The sequence below is a fragment of the Sminthopsis crassicaudata genome, chromosome 3 (genome assembly GCF_048593235.1).
Source record: "Sminthopsis crassicaudata isolate SCR6 chromosome 3, ASM4859323v1, whole genome shotgun sequence".
Classification (NCBI taxonomy): Eukaryota; Metazoa; Chordata; class Mammalia; order Dasyuromorphia; family Dasyuridae; genus Sminthopsis; species Sminthopsis crassicaudata.
Genome location: NC_133619.1, coordinates 265297751 through 265322992, shown reverse-complemented (window position 1 = coordinate 265322992; position 25242 = coordinate 265297751). Strand labels below are relative to the sequence as shown.

The 25242-nt window shown below is 33.2% G+C and overlaps 1 protein-coding gene across 2 annotated transcripts in view; it reads right to left on the bottom strand.

Annotated features, from left to right (window-relative positions):
• RUNX1 (RUNX family transcription factor 1) overlaps positions 1–24042 on the bottom strand; it is a 313280-nt gene extending 289238 nt beyond the window's left edge. For both annotated transcript variants that reach the window (XM_074300678.1, XM_074300679.1), the window contains exons 1-2: positions 23912–24042; positions 23575–23685 (exon numbers count right to left, since the gene is read on the bottom strand). In XM_074300678.1, the coding sequence (XP_074156779.1) occupies positions 23575–23632 (58 nt within the window). In that variant the 5' untranslated portion in view covers positions 23633–23685; positions 23912–24042. The remainder of the gene's footprint in view (positions 1–23574; positions 23686–23911) is intronic.
• Positions 24043–25242: the final 1200 nt, after the last annotated feature.

Sequence of the window (25242 nt, the reverse complement as noted above, 5' to 3'; positions counted from 1 at the left end):
AGAGAGAGAGAGAGAGAGAGAGAGAGTGAGAGAGAGAGAGAGAGAGAGATGCCCAAGAGAATCAGGAAAAACTTCCTGTAGGAAGTGATACATGAACTAAGACTTGAAGATCATTGATTTTAAGAGATGATGGTGAAAAGAGTGCGCTTTTAGAAAAGCCTGAAGAAAGCATGCCTATCCCTAAAGGATCCCTTCAACTGTCACAGAACTTTAAGACTGGCTCTTTAATAAAAGGATCATAGTCACCCCTAAGATAGAGTATAAACTTCTGCTAGATTATTATATTTTACAGTAACTTGTTATTCAATTACACTGTAGTGTGTTTTGTCACTGTTGTGATTTAGCAACATAAGGTAGTAGTACTGATTTGTATTTTCTCCTCATGGTCCAATCACACATACCTTCTCTGCTTCCTCAAGGAGTTCCCACAAGTAGTTTGAATAATGCACCTGCTGCCAAAGACCACAATCCCCACAATTACCCATGCTTTTCCCAAGGGACATTTTGGTAAACATTTTTATGCAAGGTAATGTAAGCATTCTGCTTCTGAATACTCCTTAGTCCTTGTACAATATGCATGAAAGTAAGGGTATATATAATGGTGCCTTATGAATATTCCCATGATAACCATTTTGTATTTGATATACTTCTTTCTAGCACTTTGAGCAAGTACAAAGAATTTTCAGTTAAATAATATTTACAAACCACTACAATGAGTCCTTCTTTTAAGCACTTTGCACAAGATCGTGGTAGAAGAAATGATACTAGAAAGGAAATGTAAAAAGAAAAAAAAATTATAGGTGCAGGAGATCAATCGAGAAAATGGTCATATTGATGAGGATGAAGGGATGAGACAATTGTTTGTGACTGTGATCATGTGCCAAGAAACTTATAGAGTACTGCTAAATAAATTTGAAAACATCATAAGAAAATCCAAATTTATTTACTAAACGTGCATACACACATACTCACTCACATTTTGGGATTCCATGTTTTGGTATTCTCCAAACTAATTTCGGAGCTGTTTAGTATAAAATGAAATTAATGCATCACTAAAATGGGGAAGTTAAATTATTCAAAAGAAAAACATTGAAAAACTTAAAATTATAATAATTATACTATATGTATTTTTTATTATCTTTTATTATAGTTAACTATTCTTAATCTCCAAGTCTTTTAAATTTTTCCTAAGAATTTGTAGTCTAGAGACTAAATCATGCAATTTTGATTTGTTCAATATGATATGAGTAGTTAAATAAAGGTATAGAATAAATGGGACCCCAAAGAAATGGAGATGAGTAGAAGGTCAAAAAGCACCAACAATAAAGTCTCAGAGTTATAAGGTATAAATTCTTTAACCAGTTCTTTAACACTAGCAGATTCAAATAAAATTCAAAGGGCTCAGAGCAAAGTGATAAGTATCTGACCTCACAAGGTTTTAAAAGTTTGCAACATGTTAAGATGAGACTGCTCTAAGCAGTCTTGAAGAATGCTATACTCTGTTTCCAGAGAATAAGGGTAGGCCTAAAACCTTTTAGATTTCAGCAAAAGGGGAAATATATATCTAGTTAATACAAATCAGAATAAAATAGGATAAGGAAGTATGGTTGAAAAACGAGTAAACAAAAGAAGATATAAATGAAATGAAAGTTCAAAATGAAAAAAAGGTAAAGGAGAATGGAAATGAAGAAGACTTACTATAACAAATGCCAAATCTTATCAAAGTAATGGACTTCCTACAAAATAGAATGAACCAAAAGAAAATATTAACTAAAACAAAAAATAAGAAATGATGTAATAAAATTTTAAAACTGAAGAATGAAAAAAAATATAAAGATATTTGTTACCAAAAACAAATGATCTAAACCAAGTGAAGGAGAAATTATGTAGGAATCATTAAACTATCTGAAAACCATAAAATGTAGGAAAATAAAAAAAAAACCTAGACATTCTCTTTCAAGAAAACCCAAATGAAAACTGCCTAGATCAACTAGAATCAGAGGACAAAAAACTGAAATTGGGACAAGAAGACCTACCCAAATTGACTACTCGGAGATCACTCATAGAAAGCACAGTTATTTATTAGAATCTCGAGAAGCGGACCCCATCCTGGTCTGTGAGCCAAATTTCACAGCAGGATAGGGCCAGAGCCTTGAAAATGTTTACAGCTTTTATACATTTCAGACAAAGAACCTTCAAAATCCCACCCTCTATATCTTGTGATTGGTCACATAAGTCTACTGTTTCCCTAGTTGGTCAGTGGAATGTAGTAGACAAGGTGATATACAGCTTCTTCAGCTGCGTTCGCCAATGGGATGTAGTCCAGGCCTTACCTAAAATCATGTGACTCCAGAGAAGCTGAAACTGAGGCCTATAGGCTTGATTTATTTTAGAATCTATAAGTTCTTCACCCTTTTTCCACACAAAATCATTTACTGGACAACTGAAAATTTCTAGAAATTATATAGTCAAAATTCAGAATTCCTACTATAAAAGAGAAAAAATACTTCAAGCAGGCAGAAAATAAAAATTATAGCAACTACATTCAAAATTATGGGAACTATATTCACAATTATATATGATTTTGCAAATATTCCCTCAAAGAAAAAATATTGGAATACAATATTACAAAAGACAAGTGACAAAAGCTTTCAATTAAGAAAAATTTGCCTAGCAAAAATATGCATAACCCTACATGGATAAAATATACCTTACCCAATTATTACTGAAGAAAATATCAGACCTGAAAAGAAATTTTGGAATGGAAATATGAGGTAAGAGAACTGAGAAATAGAAATTTATTTTAATAAATGCATGGAACTATATATGGAGATTATGCTTACAATCTGGTAGGTGAAGAAATAAAAATACTTTTTCAGAGCATTGTCTAATGATCATAAAGGGAGTTAAATAAGGCAACTGGGGCTTGAAAATATTTTTGCCTGTTTGAATTGTCCTAAGAGAAAAAAGGAATGAAAAAAAATTCACTATATGGAAAAAGGAAGATATAAAAGAATAGAATTTCCTAGTTCATATAATAAAGGTATATGAAAAGAATATGCCAACATGGAAGAAGGGATGGGGTAAATAAACATCAAATTAACTTAACTTTTATTTTAACCAAAAGAATTGACCCTCCCAACATTACCCTTAAAATACACAAAAAGATTGGTATATGATTGACTAAATGGACTATGATTCTTTGATTATTTACCTCTTAAAATTGGTGAGCTATCATTCCATTTAGCAGCAAATCTCTTTCCTTTTCTATTCCTATTTATGATAATAATAAAGTTCAGTTCCTAAAGCAATATATAAATTCGTGTCATTGAACACAGATCTTGTATGTAAAAGTTAATGTTTATAGGTGTGACTAAAACCTCTAATTCTTAGTACCTTTGTCACATTTTCATCATTTTCTAGGGCACATAGAACTGAAGGCTATTTTGTATTTTATTTTGCTTTATGTGATTTTGAAGTATGTGATTAGTGGTCTTCAAAATTCTGAATCTTTAATAGACTAGAATTGGTGAGAGGTAAGAATGCTCTAAATGAATATATATATATATATATATATATATATATATATTTAAACATCCATACTTCCTTCTTAAGCTCCTAAAATAAAATAAATCTATTACAAAATATTTATTAAGTTGCTACTACTTTATGTAAAAAAAAAAAAAAGACGTGCTGAGAAATGGATGATGATCTTGCTTTCAGATTTTGGATGAAGAACATAGCTATAAAATAGTATGAAAAAATAGGTCAGAACCACTTCCAAAAGCAAAAAAAAAGGAGGAAGGGGAGAGGAGAAAAAGACATCCATTATTAAATGGCTCTATTTTTGTCCTATAACTAAAAAACAAGAAAATGCAGATTTTTGGCTTATATGATTTTCAAAAAAAGATAAAACAATAATAAAAAATAACTTATTAACTGATTTATTTTAATTTAATTAACTTTGATATTATTCCATGTACCACTAACAGGGTGTATATAATTAAGCCTGGCAATGCAGGGCTGTCAGAACTGATCCACAGCAACAGCCTGTAGGACTGTTGTACCTTTAATCCTTTTGACTGGACTGTACTTTTTAAAAAGTTGAAAAGGAAGATGAAGTTGTTTGAAATGACTCCAACTGCTTCTGTTTAAATGACTTTTTTGATGCTCTTTGGTTGAAACATAGCACTAGAAATTTGGGAGAGGATAGGCCTGAGAGGCTCCTCAGGGCATTTGTCACCAAAGTTGTGGAGGAGGAAACTGGAGAATAAGACTTTCTTGAAAGAAGCTTTTGTAGGGAAAGGGGGAATAGCTGAGAAAAAGGAAAGGAGGAAAAAAGTGAGAAGAAGAAAAGGAAAGAAGTGTGTGGTGACTGCTACAAATGAGCGTGTAAAAGGCGTCTCCTAGTCAGCAGGCTGCCTGAAATGTGATCTCCAATTTATTCAATGGAATTTTTATTCCACAGCAATCACAAATGCTATAAAAGAAGAGAAACTACATTACACAAGTAGCCCTTATAAAAGAGGATAGTATTTTTTTTAAATTACTAAGACTAATTAACTTGACTACCTTTTAATTTGTTACTATTAAAGTGTTGGTATAGCAACAAGAGACACTAATTATATTTGCATCCTACTATTTTAGCTGTTTACAAGAGAGAAGACGTGTGTGTGTGTGTGTGTGTGTGTGTGTGTGTGTAAGTGGGCTCTATAAAAATAAGTACCAAAAAGATTATGTTAAATGGCATTCTTGATAGGAAGAGAAAGGAAATGTTTGGAAATCTAGAGCCAGGAAACTGAATCATCAGCTAGGAAAATAATAATAATTATAACAATAACAATAACAAAATCCACCACCAAAAAACAATTCAAATATTTGAAAACAACATTCTTTATTTTGGTTGGGAGAATGTTGTCTCAGAAAACCTCAGACTTCTCTCCAGAAAGCCCTGGGCATAGTTCTACTCTTACACATAGCCTGAGTTACTTATTATTACCTTGCCCCTACTTAACTGATGGGTGGTTTTGTAATATGAAAGATCCCCTTAACCTGAGACTAGAGCAGTGTTTATGACTGCTGAATCAAACCCTTCTGGGATAAATTTGTTTCAGCCAGAGTAACAGCTGGCTGCCAAGCAGTTGACACCATTTAATTTTGTCTTTAAAACATGAACTAAGACTCACAAGATACAAGGCAGACTTTTGGCTACACACACACACTCTTAAACACACACACACACTCACATATTCTCACACACACACACACACATACTCTCACACACATTCACACACATTCTCTCACACATACACATTCACACATACTTTCTCACTCGCATACACACATACTCTCTCACACTCATACACACACTCACACACATATTCACAAACTCATACACATACTCTCTCACACATACACTTTACACTCACACATATACTCTCACACATAAATATATACACACACACACTCTCACATATACATTCTCTCACACACACTCACATACACTCATACACATATCTCACACATACACACATACTCTCACACACATATTCTCATACACACACATGCTCTCACACATTCACATACATACTTGTACTCTCACACACTCACATGCACACACTCACATACACATGCTTTCACACACACACTCTCTCTCACAGACTCACACATACATACACATACTCATACACACTACATAGAAACACACTTAATAGTAGGTTTGGAATCAAGCATTACATTTTGATTTGTATTCCTGATGCTTACTGGCTATGATCATGCTTCCTAACAGCTCTGAACTTCACGTTTTTTTCAGTAGTATGATCTGTAATATGACAATGTCTATCATACAGGACTATTGTGAAATTGCTACCTTTCTCTTTCTCTACTTTTAAAAAAACATCACATTAAATTTGGATCTCTTCTAAGTATGTATGTATTTTAATCTGTATTATGGTTATTTCTATACATGCCTTGTCTTTCTTAGATAGTAAGCTTTTGGAGGACAGTGGTTTAATGATAGCATGTAGGTGTAATAAATATTTGTTGAATTGAATATATGAGCAAGATTAATAAGTGCCACCTTAACTGAATAATTCCTGTCAGAATCAACTTTAATCACTTGCCTGAGTTTAAGGTTCAAATATATCCACATATGTATACATACACAAGCCAAAATGTTTTTTCATTTTTATTTCATGGTTATTATAAAAAAAAAACAGAGATAAACAGTTTCAGAAAATACGGGAATTGAAAAAGAAGAAAAGGTCATTTATCAAGTTGTCTACTAGAAAGCATTAGGCCAAATAGGTAGCAGAGTCAGGAGGGATACACAAAGAAAAAGTAGAGGTCAACAAGGAATATTTTTAATACACTTTTAGTGCATAAATTTTAAATCATGAGAAGTTTGCTCTCCAGCATAGGTATATTCATGGTTATTCCACAATGAATTATTTGTGTTTCATTGTCAACTCTAAAAAGAAAAAAAATTAACCTTTTTCCTAGCATTTACAAATGCCTCTGTCTACCTCTGGTAACCAATTATCAGTCTGTGACTCTGGAAACAGATGCAAATATATTTGGAACTGTTCTCTAGGAAAATCTCATCATTGGATTCAAAATTTACTGTGACAGTGTTTTTGTCTCCTACAAGGCTGGGGATCTGCTGCTCTTTACTGAGAAAATTTATGAAAACACTCCTTTGAAACTGTTTATTAATATTCTTTAAATTCTCTGTGAGAAACTGTGGGCTATTGTCAAAACCAAAAAAGCCTTTCTTAGAGTTGCCTAATCATAGGTCCAGAGAAGGCATTTAACAATTACTTGTTAATGTGATGTTATGGTTTTAACTTTTACTTTACAGCTTGCCATCACCATCAAAGGAAGTTGGTGAAATTAATAATTTGTCATTTATAGCTGTGTGAAGTGGAATTTAATAGTTAGCCAAAATATACACAATGGCAGCAACACAACAATTGCACCATAAATGTGAGCTTTATTCATGGGCACATCAAGGAAAATTCTGATGGGTTCAGAATTGCTATTTAATATTTGCATTTATACAGTATACTCACATTTAAATATTTTCCCCATGTAAAAGGAATTTAGTTCACAACTGGCAAAAATATCTGTTTTGTTTTAAAGAATATTTAGTAGAGGAGGATAATATTTTATGATGATTAAATGTATAGACACAAAGAATTAAATCAATTAGAGAATATTTCGACTCAATGCTTTAGATATACAAAATATAAATAGCCATCTTGAATCATAGTGTTGTATTATCTGTGGCTTGTTTATATGTCTATACATATACACATATTCCAGAATACTCTAGAGGAACTCTTCAATGAAATTTTGATGGACTTTTCACAGTACACATAGAAAATAATCTACTAGATGAAGAATAACTATTGCTGCAACACTTTTTGTTATAGCAAAGAGCTAGTAATTAGATAGATAACCATCAATAGGGAAATGACCATATGAATTGTGAACATTATTATGACATAAGAAATAGCAAAAGAAATTTTGCCCTTCCACCAATGGGCAGATAAGTTGAAAAGTTCTGGGACACTTGACCATCAGTTCTACATCCACTCTAGATTGAAGAGGTCTCATAGACTAGTAACCTTTGTGGAGGACAAGCCTGGCGTGTTTGCCACCACTAATATCAATACAAATTAGCTTTCATTAACTATCACCCTAATTGAAACAACAGTGGTCTGCAAATGAGGCTATGTCAAGTGGGTCAAATCATTGCCATTACCTTTTATACTACTTGCCCATTGGAGATGGTTCAGGACCTTGAGTCCAAGAAACTTGAGTATAACAGATATCTACCCCACCACTAAAACCACTAGACCTGTTTCTAGTTCAGTCTCTGTAATCATCACATAGGGAAGCAATTCATATAGGGAAGAGCCAGTTATTTCCACTATCACCAACATAGGCAAGTAAGAACAAGAGCTCAAGAAATATGTACCCCTGTTTTCTGCAGAATGCTGGCCCTTCTAACCTAACCAAAGTTCTTGATAGAATCAAATACTTTAATATTAGAACTGGAAATTACTACTATTGAAGAAGCTACATTTTCTACTACTTTGTTGCTAAACCTTAAGCATCATGGGGCCTCTCTATCTGATTTACAATTGAAAACTCCAGTATATATTGTCTCTTTTATTTTATTATGACTTCCTTCAAAGTAGGGTCCATCTTATTCTATTTGTATCCGCAATTCTTTTTACATAGCAAGAGCTTAATAAATGCTTTTTTATTCATGCATTCATAGCTGGGAAGACTTGGAAGAATTAAATTCTATTGTACCATGAAACAAAGTACATGATGGGTTCAGGACAAAATGGAAATGCTTGTATGGATTAATGCCAAATGAACTGAACAAATTTAAAAATTTAGCAAATGTACTTCATGAGAATGATAACATGAAGAAAAATTCCTCTGAAAGATCTCAGTACTCAGATCAAAGCAGTGACCAATCATGACTTTAAATCAAGGACAATAACACATATTTTTCACCTCCAGTCAGAGAGATGATGAACCAAAATTAAAATTAGACATGCATTCTTTGATATGACAATTGAAGTTCAATGTTCTGCCTGACTTATTTGGTAGGGCTTCTCATCAATGCAAAGGAGGAAGAGAGGGTGTATTCCTGGATAGTGATTAATATGAAAAAGTGGCATCAATAAAACATTTTAAAAGATGCATATAGAAAAGGAGGGAAGGTAGAGAGGAGATACAAAAGAACAATTTGCCTCGGTAATTTTTTTTTTGCATATATACTTTCCTAAATATATATGTATATATTTCATATTTTATATTTACTTGATAAAATTTGTATATATATATATACATATATATATATATATACACATATATATGTGTATATATATATATATATAATACATATACAGATACACTTAAATATAGGTCATGTATGTATGTACTTTAAATACTGTAGCAAAAGCTAAGAGTTTATAAGAGTCTTCTCTGTTCCTTATATCCTGATAATTTCTTCTTAAAATTTCAAAAGAACATTTTAAGGCCTATTTGTCTTGCTAGTTTTAAGAACAATTCATTGAGTTATTTGATCAGTGTTCACAAATACACATGAATACATATACACATTTAATCTTTGAGAGGCTCCATAACTGGACAGTGATCTGGGACCAGTATTTTTAACCACAAAGATTTGAAATCTAGCAATAATCCTTGGCTCTTTAGGTCACATCCCTCCCCTTAATTAATCAGTGCTAGATTTCATTAATTTTAATTTTAGCATCTGTCTTCTTCTCTCTGATCACAAGCACCCTGATTCAAGCTTTCATTCCTTTTGGATAGATTACAATGACTTCTTAATTGATTTTTCACTTTCAATGCTTCCTTTCTTCAATCCATCCTTTCACAGTTGCCAAGAAAATCTTCAAAAATTTAGGTCTCACCATATTAGTCAGGTTTCACCATATTAGTCCCCTGTTAAAAAATCTTTAGTAGTTTCCTATTTTTTGTCTTTAAAATAAAACATAAGTTCCTTGGATTGGCATTTAAAATCTTGTTCCATCTGGCTCCACCTTAATTTTCCTGATCCCACCAGCTGGTAATGTTTTCCCTCTCATTAAACTGCTTGACTACACTCAAGCTATATTTCTCCCAAAAGAATAAAATTTTCTTAAGAGCAGGGACTATTTCCATTTTTCCTATCTTTAGAGCCTAGTACAGTGTTTTACATATATTATATGCTTAATAAAATCTTTGTTGATGTAATGAAATATGAAAGGAGACCAATCTTCATTCATACTCCTATCTGATGGACTGAGGCAGTTCCCCTGGAGCTGAGAACGTACACTGGCTACTTAGGGTGGGCTGGTCAAGTCTCTTGCTAAAGAACATGTACAATCCTCCCTCCCTACCCTTCCCTCATCCTATCAAAGACTGTATTAAAAAAAAAAAAAGTTGGCTATCCAGTCAGGAAGAGGGGCTCACTCAATAGACTTAAACAGAAGTGATCATTTTATTTTCTTCCTTATTTTTTTTTGCCATACATGACAGGAGTCCTTTAGCATCTACCTTAAACTATCATAAGAAGAAAAGGTGGGCTTCTCATAACTATGTCAATTGTTAAGATATGTTAGTTAGAGAAAGTTCTGTTTAGGTGAGCCTGAGGCTGGATCTGAGGACCTGAATGGCCTCCTCTGTTTTGTGTTCTTTGGAGACAAACCACTTTCTCTAGCCCTGGCACAACAGATCCTGCTGGGAAGAATAGGGGTTAGAAGGATGGGGTTCAAGACTGGGATAAACACTTCTTTATTTCTTGCTTGGCTTTCCAATAGAATAACAAGGATAGACCTATAACATTACCATACTTAAGTCAACACACAACAGCACAGATGTATCAGGCAGTTGAAGTACATGCCAACAGAAATTATCAATCTTCAACTTTCTAATATTTTGCTTTCATCAGCAAACTTCAATATTGCTTTACCTAACCCCAGGGGTTAACATAGGCCCACCTTCCATATCATTTTCTTTCTAATCTCCAAAGTCTCTTTTATCTAATGTTTCCTTGACTGTTATCTACAAGCATGACAACCTAGTAGCCTATCAACCTTGATCTCTCCTTTTTGTATCACAAAAGTCATCCACACTTATGGATGGCTTGATGCCTCTGATCTTTTCCCAATCATTTTCTTTTAAACTCTCTAAATTCTGGATTCTGACTTCATCTCTCTCTCTCTCTCTCTCTCTCTCTGTTTTTGTCTCTCTGTCTCTCTTTCTGTCTGTCTGTTCCTTTATTTCTCTATTGGTTTGTCTCTCCCTAAATTATCTCATTGTCTTCTACTCCTCCCATACTACTTGGGGAGACAAGCAATATAGTTTTGATTTATTTCCATATCAGCCATGTTGCAAAAGAAAATGCATATACACATACAGACAAGAAAAATAAAGAAAGAAGAATATGTGGCATTGAGTTCATCAGTTCTCTCTTTGGAGGTGAATAGCATTTTTCATCATGGGTTGTTTGGAATTGACTTATCATTGTCTAGATCAGAGGAGTCTGTCTTTCACAATTTATTATTGATTATTTCAATTTCACAATTGATTATTACTACCACATTGCTACCAGATACAAAGTTGTCCTGGTTTTGTTCATTTTACTTTGCATCAATTTATATATGTCTCTCGTTTTTCTGAAATTTCCCGTTCATCATTTTTAACAGAACAATATAATATTACTTCACAATTATATACTATATTTGTTTACCCGTTTCCATAATTTCCATTTATTTGCCATTGCAAAAAAAATTGCTTTACATATTTTCAAGAATTGCTATACATGTTTTCATACAAATAGTTCCCTTGCCCTTTTTCTTTAATCTTTTTTGGATACAGACATAGCAGTACTACATATTACTGGGTGAAAGGGTATACCCAGTTTATAGTTCTTTAGGCATAGTTCTAAATTGTTTTCCAGAATGGAAACAATTTTACCAAGAGTACATTAGAGTCCTCTCCAGTATTATTCATTTGTGTTTTATGTGATAGATGTGAGAAAATATTTCAGTAATTTTAAATTGCATTTATTTAATAAATATTAGTTTGTAACATTTATCAATAGCTTTGATTTCTTCTTCTGAAAACTGCTTGTTTATATCATTTGATCATTTATCAGTTGGGGAATGGCTCTGATTGTTATAAATTTGGCTTTGTTCCCTATATATTTCAAAAAATGATGCCTTTTCCAGGGAAATGCTATAATTTCCCTCCATGGCTTACTATTTTCCTTCTTTGTATGTATTAGTTTTGTTTGAGCAAAACCTTTTCAATGTCATGTAGTCAAAATTAATTTTATTTCCCACAACCCTCTCTATTTTCTGTTTAATTATAAAGCTTCCTTTATTCATAGGTCCGACAAGCATATTTTTCCATTCTTCCCTAATTTGCTTATTAGCATATTAGCAAATATCTGTCTAAATTTCTTTTAGACCTTTATGTCTAAATAATTTATTCTTTTTGACTTTTTTTCTGGCATACTGGATATGCTGATTTCTGTTTAGTTTCTGCTACACTGTTTTCCAGTTTTCCCAGCAATTTTAGCTAATTTCTTGCCTGTAAATCTTGGATATTTGGGTTTATCACTAGATTAGTTGGTTAAATAATAGATTATTATGGTCATTTACTATTTTTTATTGTGTGCCTAATCTATCCCATTGACTTACCATTCTATTTCTTAGCCAGGACCAACTTTTTTTCATCATTATCACTTTGTAATATAATTTGAAATTTGGTACTGTGAAGCCTCCTTTACATTTTCCCTGATCATTTCCCTTGATTATTTATGACTTTTTCCCATCCAGATCAATTTTGTTATTATTTTTCTAGTTTCATAAAATAATTCTTTGGTAGTTTGGTTGGTATAGTGCTGAATAAATAAATTAATTTAGATAGGACTGTCATTTTTATTATACTGGGTCAGCCTACCCATGAGCAATGTCTCCAATTGTTTAAATCTATCTTTATTGATGTAAAGAGTATTTTGTAATTGACTTCCTAATGATCTCTTAATTGTCTTCTCAATGTTCAACCATTTTTATACCTATACATTACTTAGCATTGCTGACTATCATCTTTTCTGGATATACTGTACACTCCAGACTTTATTGACAGAATAAATCACTGGGTCTCAAGTGAAAAAGACCTGAATTTAAATCTAGTGTCCTAGGCATGAACAGTTATCTGTCTCAGTTTCTGCTACTGTAAAATGAAAATAATAATAACAATCACCTCCTGCTGTTTTTTTTTGAAGATCAAATGAGATAATATTGCCAAATGTTCAGCACGTATAATGTGGGGGTACAATATGTACATATTTAAATTTACATATGACATTTGTTCTGTTATCTATCAATCTATCATATACTATATGCCCCACACATAGCAGTTACTTAAAAGCTTATTTCCTTCCCTTTTCCCCTGCTCTTATAATTCCTCTTTCTTATATTACTGCTATTTTTCAGTTTCTTTTTTATTTATTTTAAAATTTTTTTGCTGAGACTATTGGGGCTAAGTGACTTGCCCAAGGTCACATAGCTAGGAAGTGTTGAGTGTCTAAGGCCAGATTTGGTCAGGTCCTCCTGACTTCAGGGCTGGTGCTCTATCCACTGCATCCTAGCTGCCCCTCTTTTTTTCAGTTCCTTTGCTGAATTTTCATTTATGCCATTACCACTGAAAGAAAAAGGATATCCTAATAGTTACATAAGGGATACCTACCAAGTCCCACCATTGCTACTACCTTGATATCTCTCTGCCTCAGATTCATATTGAAATAGTCAAGTACTGTGAGACCCAAAGTCAAAATTATTGGTTCAAATCCTGACACCACAAATACAATTTTTAGCCTGGGCCCTGTGGCTGTCATCCTGGGAAGTAAATATTGTGGTGGTATCTGATATCTACTTATCTAGGTTCTATAGTCCCTGTCTCCTCAGCAGTTGTAGTTACTGATGTTCTTGCCACAAAATCATGGGCAAGTGTTTCAACACTAAAAATGTACATGGCTTAATCAGTGGAAGTATGATGAAAGAAGATATATTACTGCTATCTTCCTTGCAGCTACATCCTAAGGACCATGACTTCTTTCCATTTGACTTATTAAGATTTTTCCCTATTAAAATGTGAATTCCTTAAGAACTGGAACTGTTTTGCTTCTCTATTTGTAACACTGATACTTAGCACAGTGATTTTTTCATTAATTTCTTTTATATTCCAGAGAAGATTTTTTTTTAAGATCAGAGGTTACAAATTGCCATTTCATACAGTGTTTGTGGTTACACATGAATGTACTTGTCACATTCTTTATGATCATGCATGATAAAGTTTAAACAAGACATTTCCTATACCCGTGAAACTCATAATCTAGTTTATTAATTAATCCTTTACTATATGCTGAACACCATGTGAAGGATTGGGTATACAAAAATATGAGTGACAATTACATTCTGAAGAAACTTATATTCTAATGGGGAAGATGACAAGGACATACATACATATATATATGTATATATATATATTTAAGGAATATATGTACAATGAATATAATGAAAGGAGAGCAGATGAAAGAATCAGGAAAAATCTCAAAGAAAAGATTAGCTTGTGCTGAATTTTCAAGGAAACCAAAAATTCTAAAAAATTGAGGTTAAGAAGTAAAGTATTCCAGGCATCAGTGCAAACTCACAGGGATGACAGAAGAATTATTATGTGTGCAGAACAACAAGTAGGCCAATATGAAAGGACTGTAGAATATTCATGAAGTAGAACAATGTAAAAGGAGATTGAAAATGCATAAAGGGTCAGTTTGTGAAATGTTTTAATACTAAACAGAGGAGTTTATATTTGATTGCATATATAACAGCCACTGGATTTTATTGAAGAGATCAGTAACATAGGCAGACCTAAATATTTTGGAAATTGGTTAGGCAGCTTCCCCACTTTATAGAGTGGGAAGAGATTTGAGGAAATCTTGTGAGTTGAAAGCAGCGAACATGAAAAAGATGTGGAAAGAGAAAAGGCATTCTAATGGGCGGTCCAATATACACATATGTAATTTTCTTTCTTTCTTTCTTTCTTTCTTTCTTTCTTTCTTTCTTTCTTTCTTTCTTTCTTTCTTTCTTTCTTTCTTTCTTTCTTTCTTTCTTTCTTTCTTTCTTTCTTTCTTTCTTTCTTTCTTTCTTTCTTTCTTTCTTTCTTTCTTTCTTTCTTTCTTTCTTTCTTTCTTTCACCAAATAAGAGGATGAAAGTGCTCCTTCTTGGGGGATAGGAAAGACTTCATCTAGAAGGGGCTGCTTGAGTTGAATGTTGAAGGAAATCTAGGGTTTTGAAATGTACAAATGAAGAGAGAGAATACATTCCATAAGTGATAAAAAGCATAGAGACAGGGGAGGGAGTATATGTAGAAGTGCAAAGCAGGTCAGTAAGACTGAATTGCAGAGTTACTAGAAAATCATGTTGTGTAAGAAGGTTGGAAAAAGTAGGAAGATGCTAGGTTGTGAAGATATTAAATGCCAGATAGAAAGGTGTAATTGTAATCTTAGAGGTAATAGAGTGCTACTGGAGTTTATTAAGTTTATTACATAATCACAACTTCACTTTAAAAGAGTATATTGGAGTAGAAGAGGCTTGAAGTAGTTCCAAATAAAATGGCCAGATCTATAAAACAAAGCCAAACAACAGTCTTGCCTTCTTAGTGCATAAGTATGCTGTTTGCCTAGAGGTATTTTCTTTTTCTTTTTCTTCTTTTCTATTTTAGAAAAATACACTACTGCTTACATTTCTAGATGCATCACTCATTCATTTCTTCATATTAGTTTCTGTTTTATGTTATTTTTGAATATCAAGAATTATCAAGAAAACAAATTTGTCAAGGCAGGAGTTAGGATGAAGTGGAAAAAGGAGAATTTTTTCCAATAAAAATAGAATATGCAAAAATGTTTTTATTTTATACACCTCTAACCATCTAGCTTTTTATGGGACTTTACTTCCAAGTTATTATTTTAAAAATAAAATCATCCCTCTATCTAAATTCTCTCCATTAGCTGTACCCCATAGCTTTCCCAATCATCAGATTCATAATGTAGTCCCCTTAGAATCTTTTGTTTCCCTTATTTTCCATATTGTGTTTGTTGTCCTATTGTTCTGTCTCTGAGATCTTTCACTTCCATCCCTTCTTTTCCACCCCCACTGCAATCTTCCTTATTGATTTTCACATGGTCTATTGTAATAAACTGCTAATCAGTTTCTCTGTCTTCAGTCTCTCTTCTCTAATCCATCCTTCATACAACTTGCTAGGGCATATTCCTCTAGCCAAAAAAAAAAAAAAAAAAAAAAAAGAATCTTCAGTGGTTGCCTATTTCCTACTAAATAAAACAATAGATTTGCCTCACCCTTGTTTTCAAGGACTATCATTTTATTTTCTTTCCAGTGTTAGTTTGCCTTTGTTCCCTTTCTATTTTGTGTTTCAGTCAAAGTAAATTTCTAGTCTTCCATTTTTACCCTTTTCTATCTCTGTGCCTTTGTGATTAACAGGAATTTATTAAGGGCTTATCACATGCAGGGTATTCTTCTGGGTGTTGAAATTGCAACAACAAGAAAAATTAAATCAGTCCAAGTAGGCTATGTTGTTTCGAGGGAGAAAATATGTATATATGTGTGTCTTTATAAAAATAAATTCAAGGTAGTTAATGATTAGGAAGAGCACCCTTGACTGTGAGGATTAGGAAACTAAGGATTTCATGCAGAAAATGGCATTTCCTTTGAGTCTTGAAACTAACAGAGGATTCTAAGATATGGAGGTGAATAGGAAGTAATTCCAAAATTGGGGGAGAAGCAGCATAAATGAAAATAAATAGAAGATGGAATTTCAAGTGAGAGAAACAATAAGAAAGCAAGCTGGTTGTTCTGTAGAGTATGGGGAAGGAACAATGGTAAATGGGAATGTGGTTGTAGAGGGGTTAACTCTCCCTCTCCCCGCAAAAATAGGGAACCACTGCAAATTGTTGAGAGAGGGAAGGACATGATAAGAACTATGATTTAGAAAGCAACTCTATGGAAATTGGTTTTGAATAGTAAGAGGCCTAAAGAATTGAAAGCAATTAGGAGGCCACTGCATGACGACAAATGAAGAACTGAATTAAGGGGATGACTGGCTGAGTTAAGAATAAAAATGGGACACAGGAATCAACTCAGAGATAAAAATGCAAAATTTGTCAAATGACTGGGTATATGGCTGGAAGAGAGTAAGGAGATGAAGACAACAATGATATTAGATTTCTGAGTAATAGAAAGATAGTGCGATTCTCAATAGAGATAGGGAAAGTACAGCAGAAGCACAGGTTTTGGGGAAAAGATACTGATTTAGATTTATATATGTTGAGTTTGAGGTAATTAAATGGCAACTATCTTGAAATATCTAATCAGGACAGAAATTTAGCCCAGTAGAGAGCTAGACTTTTAAAGTAATATGGATAGATAGATAGATAGAGATACAACTACCTACCCATATATATGTATAATATACATATTTTGTATATATTAATATCTATAAATAAATATGTATGTGTGTAAATAGGTATGTGTATATATACATATTCATATATATGCATATTTATATATATATATATATATATATATATATATGTATATATATATTTGGGGAGAGGTGGGAGAGTAAGGAGGGAGAAGAATGAGACAGTCAATAGAGGAAAAGAACAAGAGAGACAGAAAGAGACAGAGGGAGGGAGGAAGAGAAGAAGGTTATAAAAATTAATCCAGTTTGTAATCTAGGTTTTTTCTGAATTCATATTTGCTGCATATACCTTACTAGAGTAGGCTATACAATTTAGATATATCCTTTCTGACACTAAGAATATTAGCACAATTAGCCAATTGATCTCTAAACTGGACTGCTAACTAAACTCGAATGATGTGGGTTACTTTTTAAAGAAGTCCTATAGCTTATTGCAACATAATATAATGGAAAGGGTATTAGTCTTACATCATATTAAATAGTAGTCTTCTAAACATTCTGAAACTGTCTTTCTATGAGACTCGGATCAAGACACAATCTCTCAAAACTTTTCACCTGGAGTAGTAAGGAGATAATAAAAGTTGCTCATTCCACCCCAGACCATCTTTGTGAGGAAAGGGTTTTATAAACCTTTGAAGGTTAATTTTAATAGAAAGGCATGATTTATTGTGGTATTTGTTGTCACTTTGTGACAAAAGCCTAGCTTTTCAAAAGCTTTTTTTCATACTAAACACTGTATGAGATTAGATTTCTGTAACAAGTTGAAAAGTAGTGGTAAAATTGTAGATGCACAGAGCTAGAAAGTATCTTAGCGATAATCTAATCAAAGCCCTCTCACTTTACAAATGAAGAGAATTAAGCCAGAGAGGTTTAGTTATAGCAAGATAATACAGCTAATGCATGACAGAAGCAGGATTCGAATCATATTCTCACATAACAGAAACATTTTCCCCCCCACTGTACTATGCAGCCTTTTAGAAGAAATAATTGACTCACTTATCATATAATTTTCTGCTTCTACAAGGAAAAAATGAATATCACACTGATCAATTATTACTAACATTTGTAGAATACATTTTAGAGGGAGAATATTATTTTGAACAAAATAGTAGAAAAATAAAGAATCTAAGTAAAATGTGCTACTTTCTTCATCAAACTTGAATGTTATCAGTCACTGCTTAATCAAATCTCTATTTTCCTATATAGAGATAAAAACTCAATACAAATTTTTCTTAAAATAAAAATCCTTTCAAGGAATTTACATGACTTCAGTGCTTTTGACTTTCCATAATTTTATCTAAAAAAGAAAAAACCAAAAACTTTAAAGATGTCTTTATTCTAGTTTTTCAAGAGAAGCCTTCAACAACCTGCTTACAACTTATCACAGGAAAAACAAGAAGCTTTTGTCTTTCCCAAACTCCCAATTAATTAGCTCTCTGAATGCTCTCAGCTTCTTCTACTCTCTCGAACTTTCTTTTCCTAAGGAAGTAACTGTTTAAAACAGAAAACAATGATTATAGTTATGTTATATGTGCACATCTATAGAACCTTGTTACTATCTTTTTGGAGCTTCTTGTCAAGACTGTTAATTTACTGAACTACCTCTTCTCTTCAGATATATACTGTGTATCTGCTTATAATTCCTTTCTTATTTAGTTCTACAGGCTTCTAGTAGTTTAATAGCTTTTCTTTTGTGAGGTACCTCCAAAGTAAACTTGCCATTTTTTAAAAGAGAGCAATTTCCTTTCCTTATATAAAACCTCCTCTGGGATCCTCCCCCAATTTGCACTAAATTCTTAGTGGCTAATAAGTAGCATTTATATATATATATATATATATATATATATATATATATATATATATATATATATATATATATATATATATATATATATATATTGCTTTAAAGTGTGCAAAATGCAATATTATTAAAATATTTAAACATAATGGTTTTCAAATGTTAAAAGTAATTTCGTTACAGGTATCGAGTACTTATACAGGTCTTCTAATAGTTAACATACTGTTTATTAACTTCCAAAGATAATTCAAGATCTATAATCTCCCAAAATTTTCAGTCTTAATTTTTTAAGATGGCATCTTTCTCTTTTAAAGTTAATAATATTATCATTTTTCATGATTACATCTACCCATCTTTTTTTTTTCCCTCTTCCCCACCATCAAATTCTAAGTTTAATTAGTATGTTTATAATGGAAGATTCCTTTGGATTTCTTTTCTTCCCTTGATCTTACAATGCTTATTTTTTCTAATTTTCTATGTGTATGGCGAATACCAAGGGTATAAAGTATACAAAGCCAAGTAGGCACATTTTAGTAACTGCTGAGATATTGAAAGAATTGGTATTGTAATTCAAAAGATATTGAAACATTTCAAATTTGTTTCATCAATTTATGAAACATGTCAGTATGTGCAATGGTGAAGAGAACAATTCTATTATATATCTAGCTTGTAAGACCTTCTTCCACCTCTACTGTACCCCTAACAACTCCCAGTGTTTGTTTGTGTGGATAATTTTAGAATATAAAAATCTTTGTCCTGCAAAAAATAATGCAGAACAAACCCGAGGACCACATGTTCTACATCTTCTTAGAGCAGGTGAGGGTGCTTTGTTTTTTAATTTTTTTACAGAACCACTTTTGAGGATTCTGGATAAGTCTAGCATAAACACATTCTTAAGTATAATAATCCTTATTCTCTGGAGCTTTATTGCTAATAAATCTTCAGTGATCCAGGGGAGTTTCTTTTTAATGCATATTTTCTTAGTAAATGAAAATTGATTTACTGGATTAGAAAAAGTACAGGAAATTAAGGTTCTAGTCTGGTTCTGTCTCTGAGTTTGTGGTTTCAAGAAAGTCACTGAAACTCTTTAGGTCTCAATTTCCTCATGTATAAAATGAGAGGTGTGGAAGCTCTCTAAGTTCCATGATATCTCTAATAATCTAAGATCTTAATGAACATCCATTACTCATTGTTGTGCAAAGTATATAACTAAATGTAGCATTTATTCTATAGCTTTCATAGAAAGACTTTGATTTGGGGTAATTGAGCCATGGAGATGATGAAGAGCAATCAGAACTGCTGAAATTTGTACCTGTGGCTCTAGGAACTCTAAGGTATGCCAGTGTTTGGGCTTTATATAGACCACTAAGCCACTTCTAAAAACAAGGCTGCCTACTTGTTTGTTACTTTACAAAACCTACTATAAAGTTGTGCTTTCTTTCTTTCTTCTCCTTTTCCCCTTCCTAGCCCTTTTAGCAATAAACTATTCAGAGGCCAAAAGCCTGGGTTGGAGGGATGATTTTATATACTAAATATGTGATGTACACACTAGGGAATTTCATCAGTGTCTTAATTTTCCTACCTAAGTGAACTAAGTGAGGACCTGGTGTGGTGTGATAGAAAAAGAGCCATATCCTTTGTGGTATACCACATTCATTTACTATGTCAGACTTGCAGAGTCTGCCACTATTCTCACAAAGAAGGGAACAATTGTTTGCTTGCTTCCCTATTCCCCCCTGCCCCCATTTTCCCCAGCTTTCACATGAGTATAAAGCTAAAAAAGAGTTATGGGATTTCCTTCTACAAGGACTGCATGGACTGATAAAATAAAATTCATGGAAGAAAACAAACTGTTATTTTCCCCTTTGGTTCATAATTGCACTTGGTGAGGGGAAAAAATGCAATAAATTTCAGAGAGTAAGAATGACCTCTTTAGAAATCGCCAGTGTCCAGGCTATGTAAACACCGTTGAGAAATATGGGAGAGAACATGTCTGAGAAAGTGGTTATTATTGTTGCATCAGACCTTTAAGACTGGATCTAAATACTGCCAAATAAAAGGGAAAATTGGTAGATATAGATTTGATATATTTAGTATTGTCACCCAAACTGGATAAATTTACAGTGAAATTGTTGATAAAATAAATGATAGTTGCCAAAACTATTAGTTTGTTTCAGGTGGACATCAGAGTTATTTCTATCATAGATTAAAGAGCTAACATGATCTGCATTGAGTGAGTCATGGTTCATAGAACGAAAAAGTCCTTTTTACATTCTATTTTGGTGAGAACACATAGAGCATATATTTTTCATTTCCCACTGCCACATTTTAGGAAATACATTGACAAACTACAACTTATCCAGAAAAGGAAAGCCTGGATGGTAAAGGATATAAATCTGACTCCATGAAGATCAGTTGAAAGCATTGGAGAGATTTAACAATCAGAACTGTCTTAGAGATTTTACTAGGACTCCGTTACAGTATTTAAAGTCATTGTTATGTGGAAGACAGAGTAGACTTATGTTTGGCCATGGAAGGTAAAACTCAGCAATGGATAGAAGTTTCTGAGAAGTAGATTTAGGTTCAATAATAAGAAGGTTTTCATAATGATTAGAATTGTCAGAAGGTGGAAAGGGGATAGTTTTTCCCTCTCATTGAAGGCCTTCTGGTGAAAGTTGGATAACCTCTTCTTAAGGTCATTCCTCTTGTGGGTTTAGATAATAATCCCTCCAAGATCTGTCAGTCCTAAAATTCTATATTCCATGAATGGAATGAATGGCCTTTTGAAAGGCCAAAGTTTCTGTTTAATGAAAGAAAGTGATAATGAACTTCTAAGACTAATTTTGAATATCACAGACCAAAACTTGGCCACTTGAAAGCTAATTGACCCTTTTGTAGAGGTTTGGACTATCATTGGAGAGCACTTATTATGCCAACTTTAGAATTGGATTCACTTTTATTTTGTCAACACCACATAAATAGTGATAAATCTCTTTACAACCTTCTGTGCTCTTTCTGTAAGGGAAGTTTTAGCATGCCAGAATTATACAGCAGAGTCCAATCTATTGCCCTATGGAATGCTCTAAAATTTCCTCAATAAGTCTTCCTGTGTTAACAAAATAGGAAATAATAAACTTTTTTGGGGGAGGGGAGAGGGAATGTATAAAACTAAAGTAAATGCAGGAAGATCCTTTTTTTTTTTTTGTTTTCTGCGAATATTGTTTCCTTTACTTGTTAGCAGCTGAAAGGAAATGCCGAGCCAGGGGAGTAGTTAACAGCTTTTCACTAGAGGTCTGATGTCTGTTCTGTGCAAGCTGAGAGATCCTGCGAGGCTGCATGACTCATAGAACTTGTCATGATTCAACTTCACTAAAATTCCCTCCAATGCCAGTAAAGAATAAGTTAAAACCTTTTAATTTGAAGTTTAAATCTGTTAATGACTCTTGCTTTCCTTCCCTTTCCCTTATCTCCCCACATCTTAATCAGGTTTTCAAATCTCAGATACCCTGAGAAATATCAGCTGCTTGCCTCTGCTTTTTTTTTTTTTTTTTTTTTTTTTTAGTAGAATGAAGTCTTAAAAAAAAAAAAATACTATGGTACTAATTGAGATTTTATACCCATGAAGATTTAGGGAATTAGTTTTCTACTCTCAGTGTTCCTGCCCCCCCCCCCAAAAAAAAAGCCTTCTCCTTACCAACAAGGAATTCTGAATATCAAACCAGCATAGTCATATAAAAATTATATATGCATATATAAACTTAATAAATACAATACATATGAATAATATAGTTATATTAAAATAAAATATAGTAAACTCCAATAAACTTAACAAAACTGCCCCCAAATAAAACAAGACTCAGCTTAACTACAGCTGAGAAAATTTGATTTAGTCAGATTCTATGAATGCAGATAGTTTTTCCAAACTGGCTTTTCATATTAGTAAATATGAAATTTAATTACAAAAGTATCTGCCCTATTAAGAACTTAAGAACACTTGACAAGCCTTCTGAAACTTTTTTCTTAGTGCTTGAAGGAGAGACTTCTGCACACTCTAGATTGACTTCATTCTCTTTCTCTGGAAGGAGCTGGCTCTTTCATTCAATGTATCTACTTGACAATGCAGAGTTGTCACACTTTGACATTTTAAAACTAAAGCCACATTAAACGAGTCTGTCCAGTTCCCACCTTACTGAGACACATGGGTTTTCCTTTCTGAGTTCCAAGATTTTACCTCATGCTTCCTTCTTCCCAAACTGGCAAAGTATCATAAATGATACAGCATTCCTCTCTACTGGCTGAATCCATGTGCTCACGCTAAGACATTAAGTCCTCTAAGAATGAGTTATAGACTGCAAGCAGTGTTTCTAGGCACCTAAGATCCAAAAATCCAATACACTTCAGCACTTTAAAAACAGAAGTCTGACTTGTACTTGCAAAAGTTTCTTAAATACCAACTGAGTACCTCAGCAGCTTAACTAATTATTTCTGAAAAACTTTTCTGAAGAGCTGCCATATGATGAATAAGTAACCCAATCGCCTTGTAATCATATGCCTCAGCCAGAATCCCTCACACAGAATAGACAAGAGTTTCAGGCACTGCTGTGCCACGCACTGAACTGCCGCTCCTTGTTCTTGGCAAAACTGAGCAGAAGTACATTTTAAAAGCTTGAAGAGCACTTACCTCTCATGAAGCACTGTGAGTATGAAGGAAATGACTCAAACATGCTGTCCGAAGCCATGATTTCCTCCTTTCAATGCAGTCTTTTGGTAAAATTGAGGTACTATATTTCACCTTAGGAAGTGAAAGACAAGAATAATCATTTGCTTTAACCCTTAACCCCTTTTCCATCACTCCCTACATCTTCCTTATACTCCGGTACTTATGAGACTCCAAAAGCCCTATATGAAAGATATCTCTCTGAAAACAAATACTCAAACTGTTGAAGATCAAAAAGTTTTTTTTTTTTTTCCTCTAAAAGAGCCTAGTAGTGGCTTGGTTGTGGCTTGATGATGCTTACCGCTCTACGAAACTCTGTGGTTTGCAGACAGTGTGATTTGCCCTGCCTGCTGACCAATATCCCGGACCCAGTCTTGTGTGACTGCCACCGTACCCAACTTGTGGTTCTGTGGTTGTTTATGAGGCCCCAAAGAAGTGTTTCACACAACCAAAATTACAAATTTAACTGTTCCCCTTTCTACAGCCCATCTTAATTGGTTCTTGCCAATCATGTGACTTAAGTGATGTCATTTTTAAGATTCTGAGCAATGCCTTCCCTACCCCCATCTGCCCCCCCACCCCACCCCACTCCGACTGCAAGGAAATAGAAGAGTTAGCAAAAGAGATGTTAAAAAAAAAAAAGTGACTCAGTCTCTTATTATACAAATGGTCTTTGCTGATATAGTAGTACAACTTTGCTTCTGTTATTTGTGGTTTGGGGAACTACTGAGTACTTTGATAAAGATTTGATTGCCGCTTATTCAATAATAATTCGGTTCTGGCATTAGGCTGTTAAAAACAGGATGTATATCCCATAATCTAAAATGCTAGGTATCATCTTTAGAAAAGTTCAGTTCGCAGTAAAGACTACAATCACATAAATGAAAGAAGAAAAAAAAAGAAAAAAGACAACTTTTAAGCAAGGTATCTTTTTTTTTTTTAAATTCATGAATGGGACATTTTGAATCTGAGCAAAAAGTAATTTTTTTCTGTTAAAATCCATCTTTCTAGTCAATGAATTAAAAGGTTACCCTTCACTGACAAAAGGCCAACCAGTATTCCATTGCATGAAAGGAAAAATGAAAAGATGTATCATTCATTTCTGAACATTACAATATCTCTTGAATAACTAATGTTTCCTTGTTTTTATTTTTAAAAACTGTTTCCACTACAACCAACTTTTATCTAGTTAAATTTAAACCTGTAGAGAGCCTACTTCATACCTACTAAGAAAGATTAGTCTAAGAATATGATAACTGTAATCTTAAACTTCTCAAAGTATCCTATAGAATATATTTAGGAGAAGAGCTATGATTTTTACCAGTCAGGGTTACTGATAAGTCTCATGTAATTGCAAGTGATGACCTATGTGAGACTCCCATTTTGAAATACTAATAATGGTATAAATTTTTATATGAGTAAAACCTCCTAATTGCATGTATTCATTTCTTTTTCTTACTTGTTATTCTTAGGCTTATGGATGAAAGTAGCATTTTGCTTTTTTCTAAGTCATCTTTTCAAGCAAGGCAAAAAAATCCCTCAAAACTCAGCATCTTATTTTTATTTTCTGATGGTCCACCAAATCAAAAATGTTATTCCAGATAAATTATTTTTCTGACTCCTGGTGTTTAC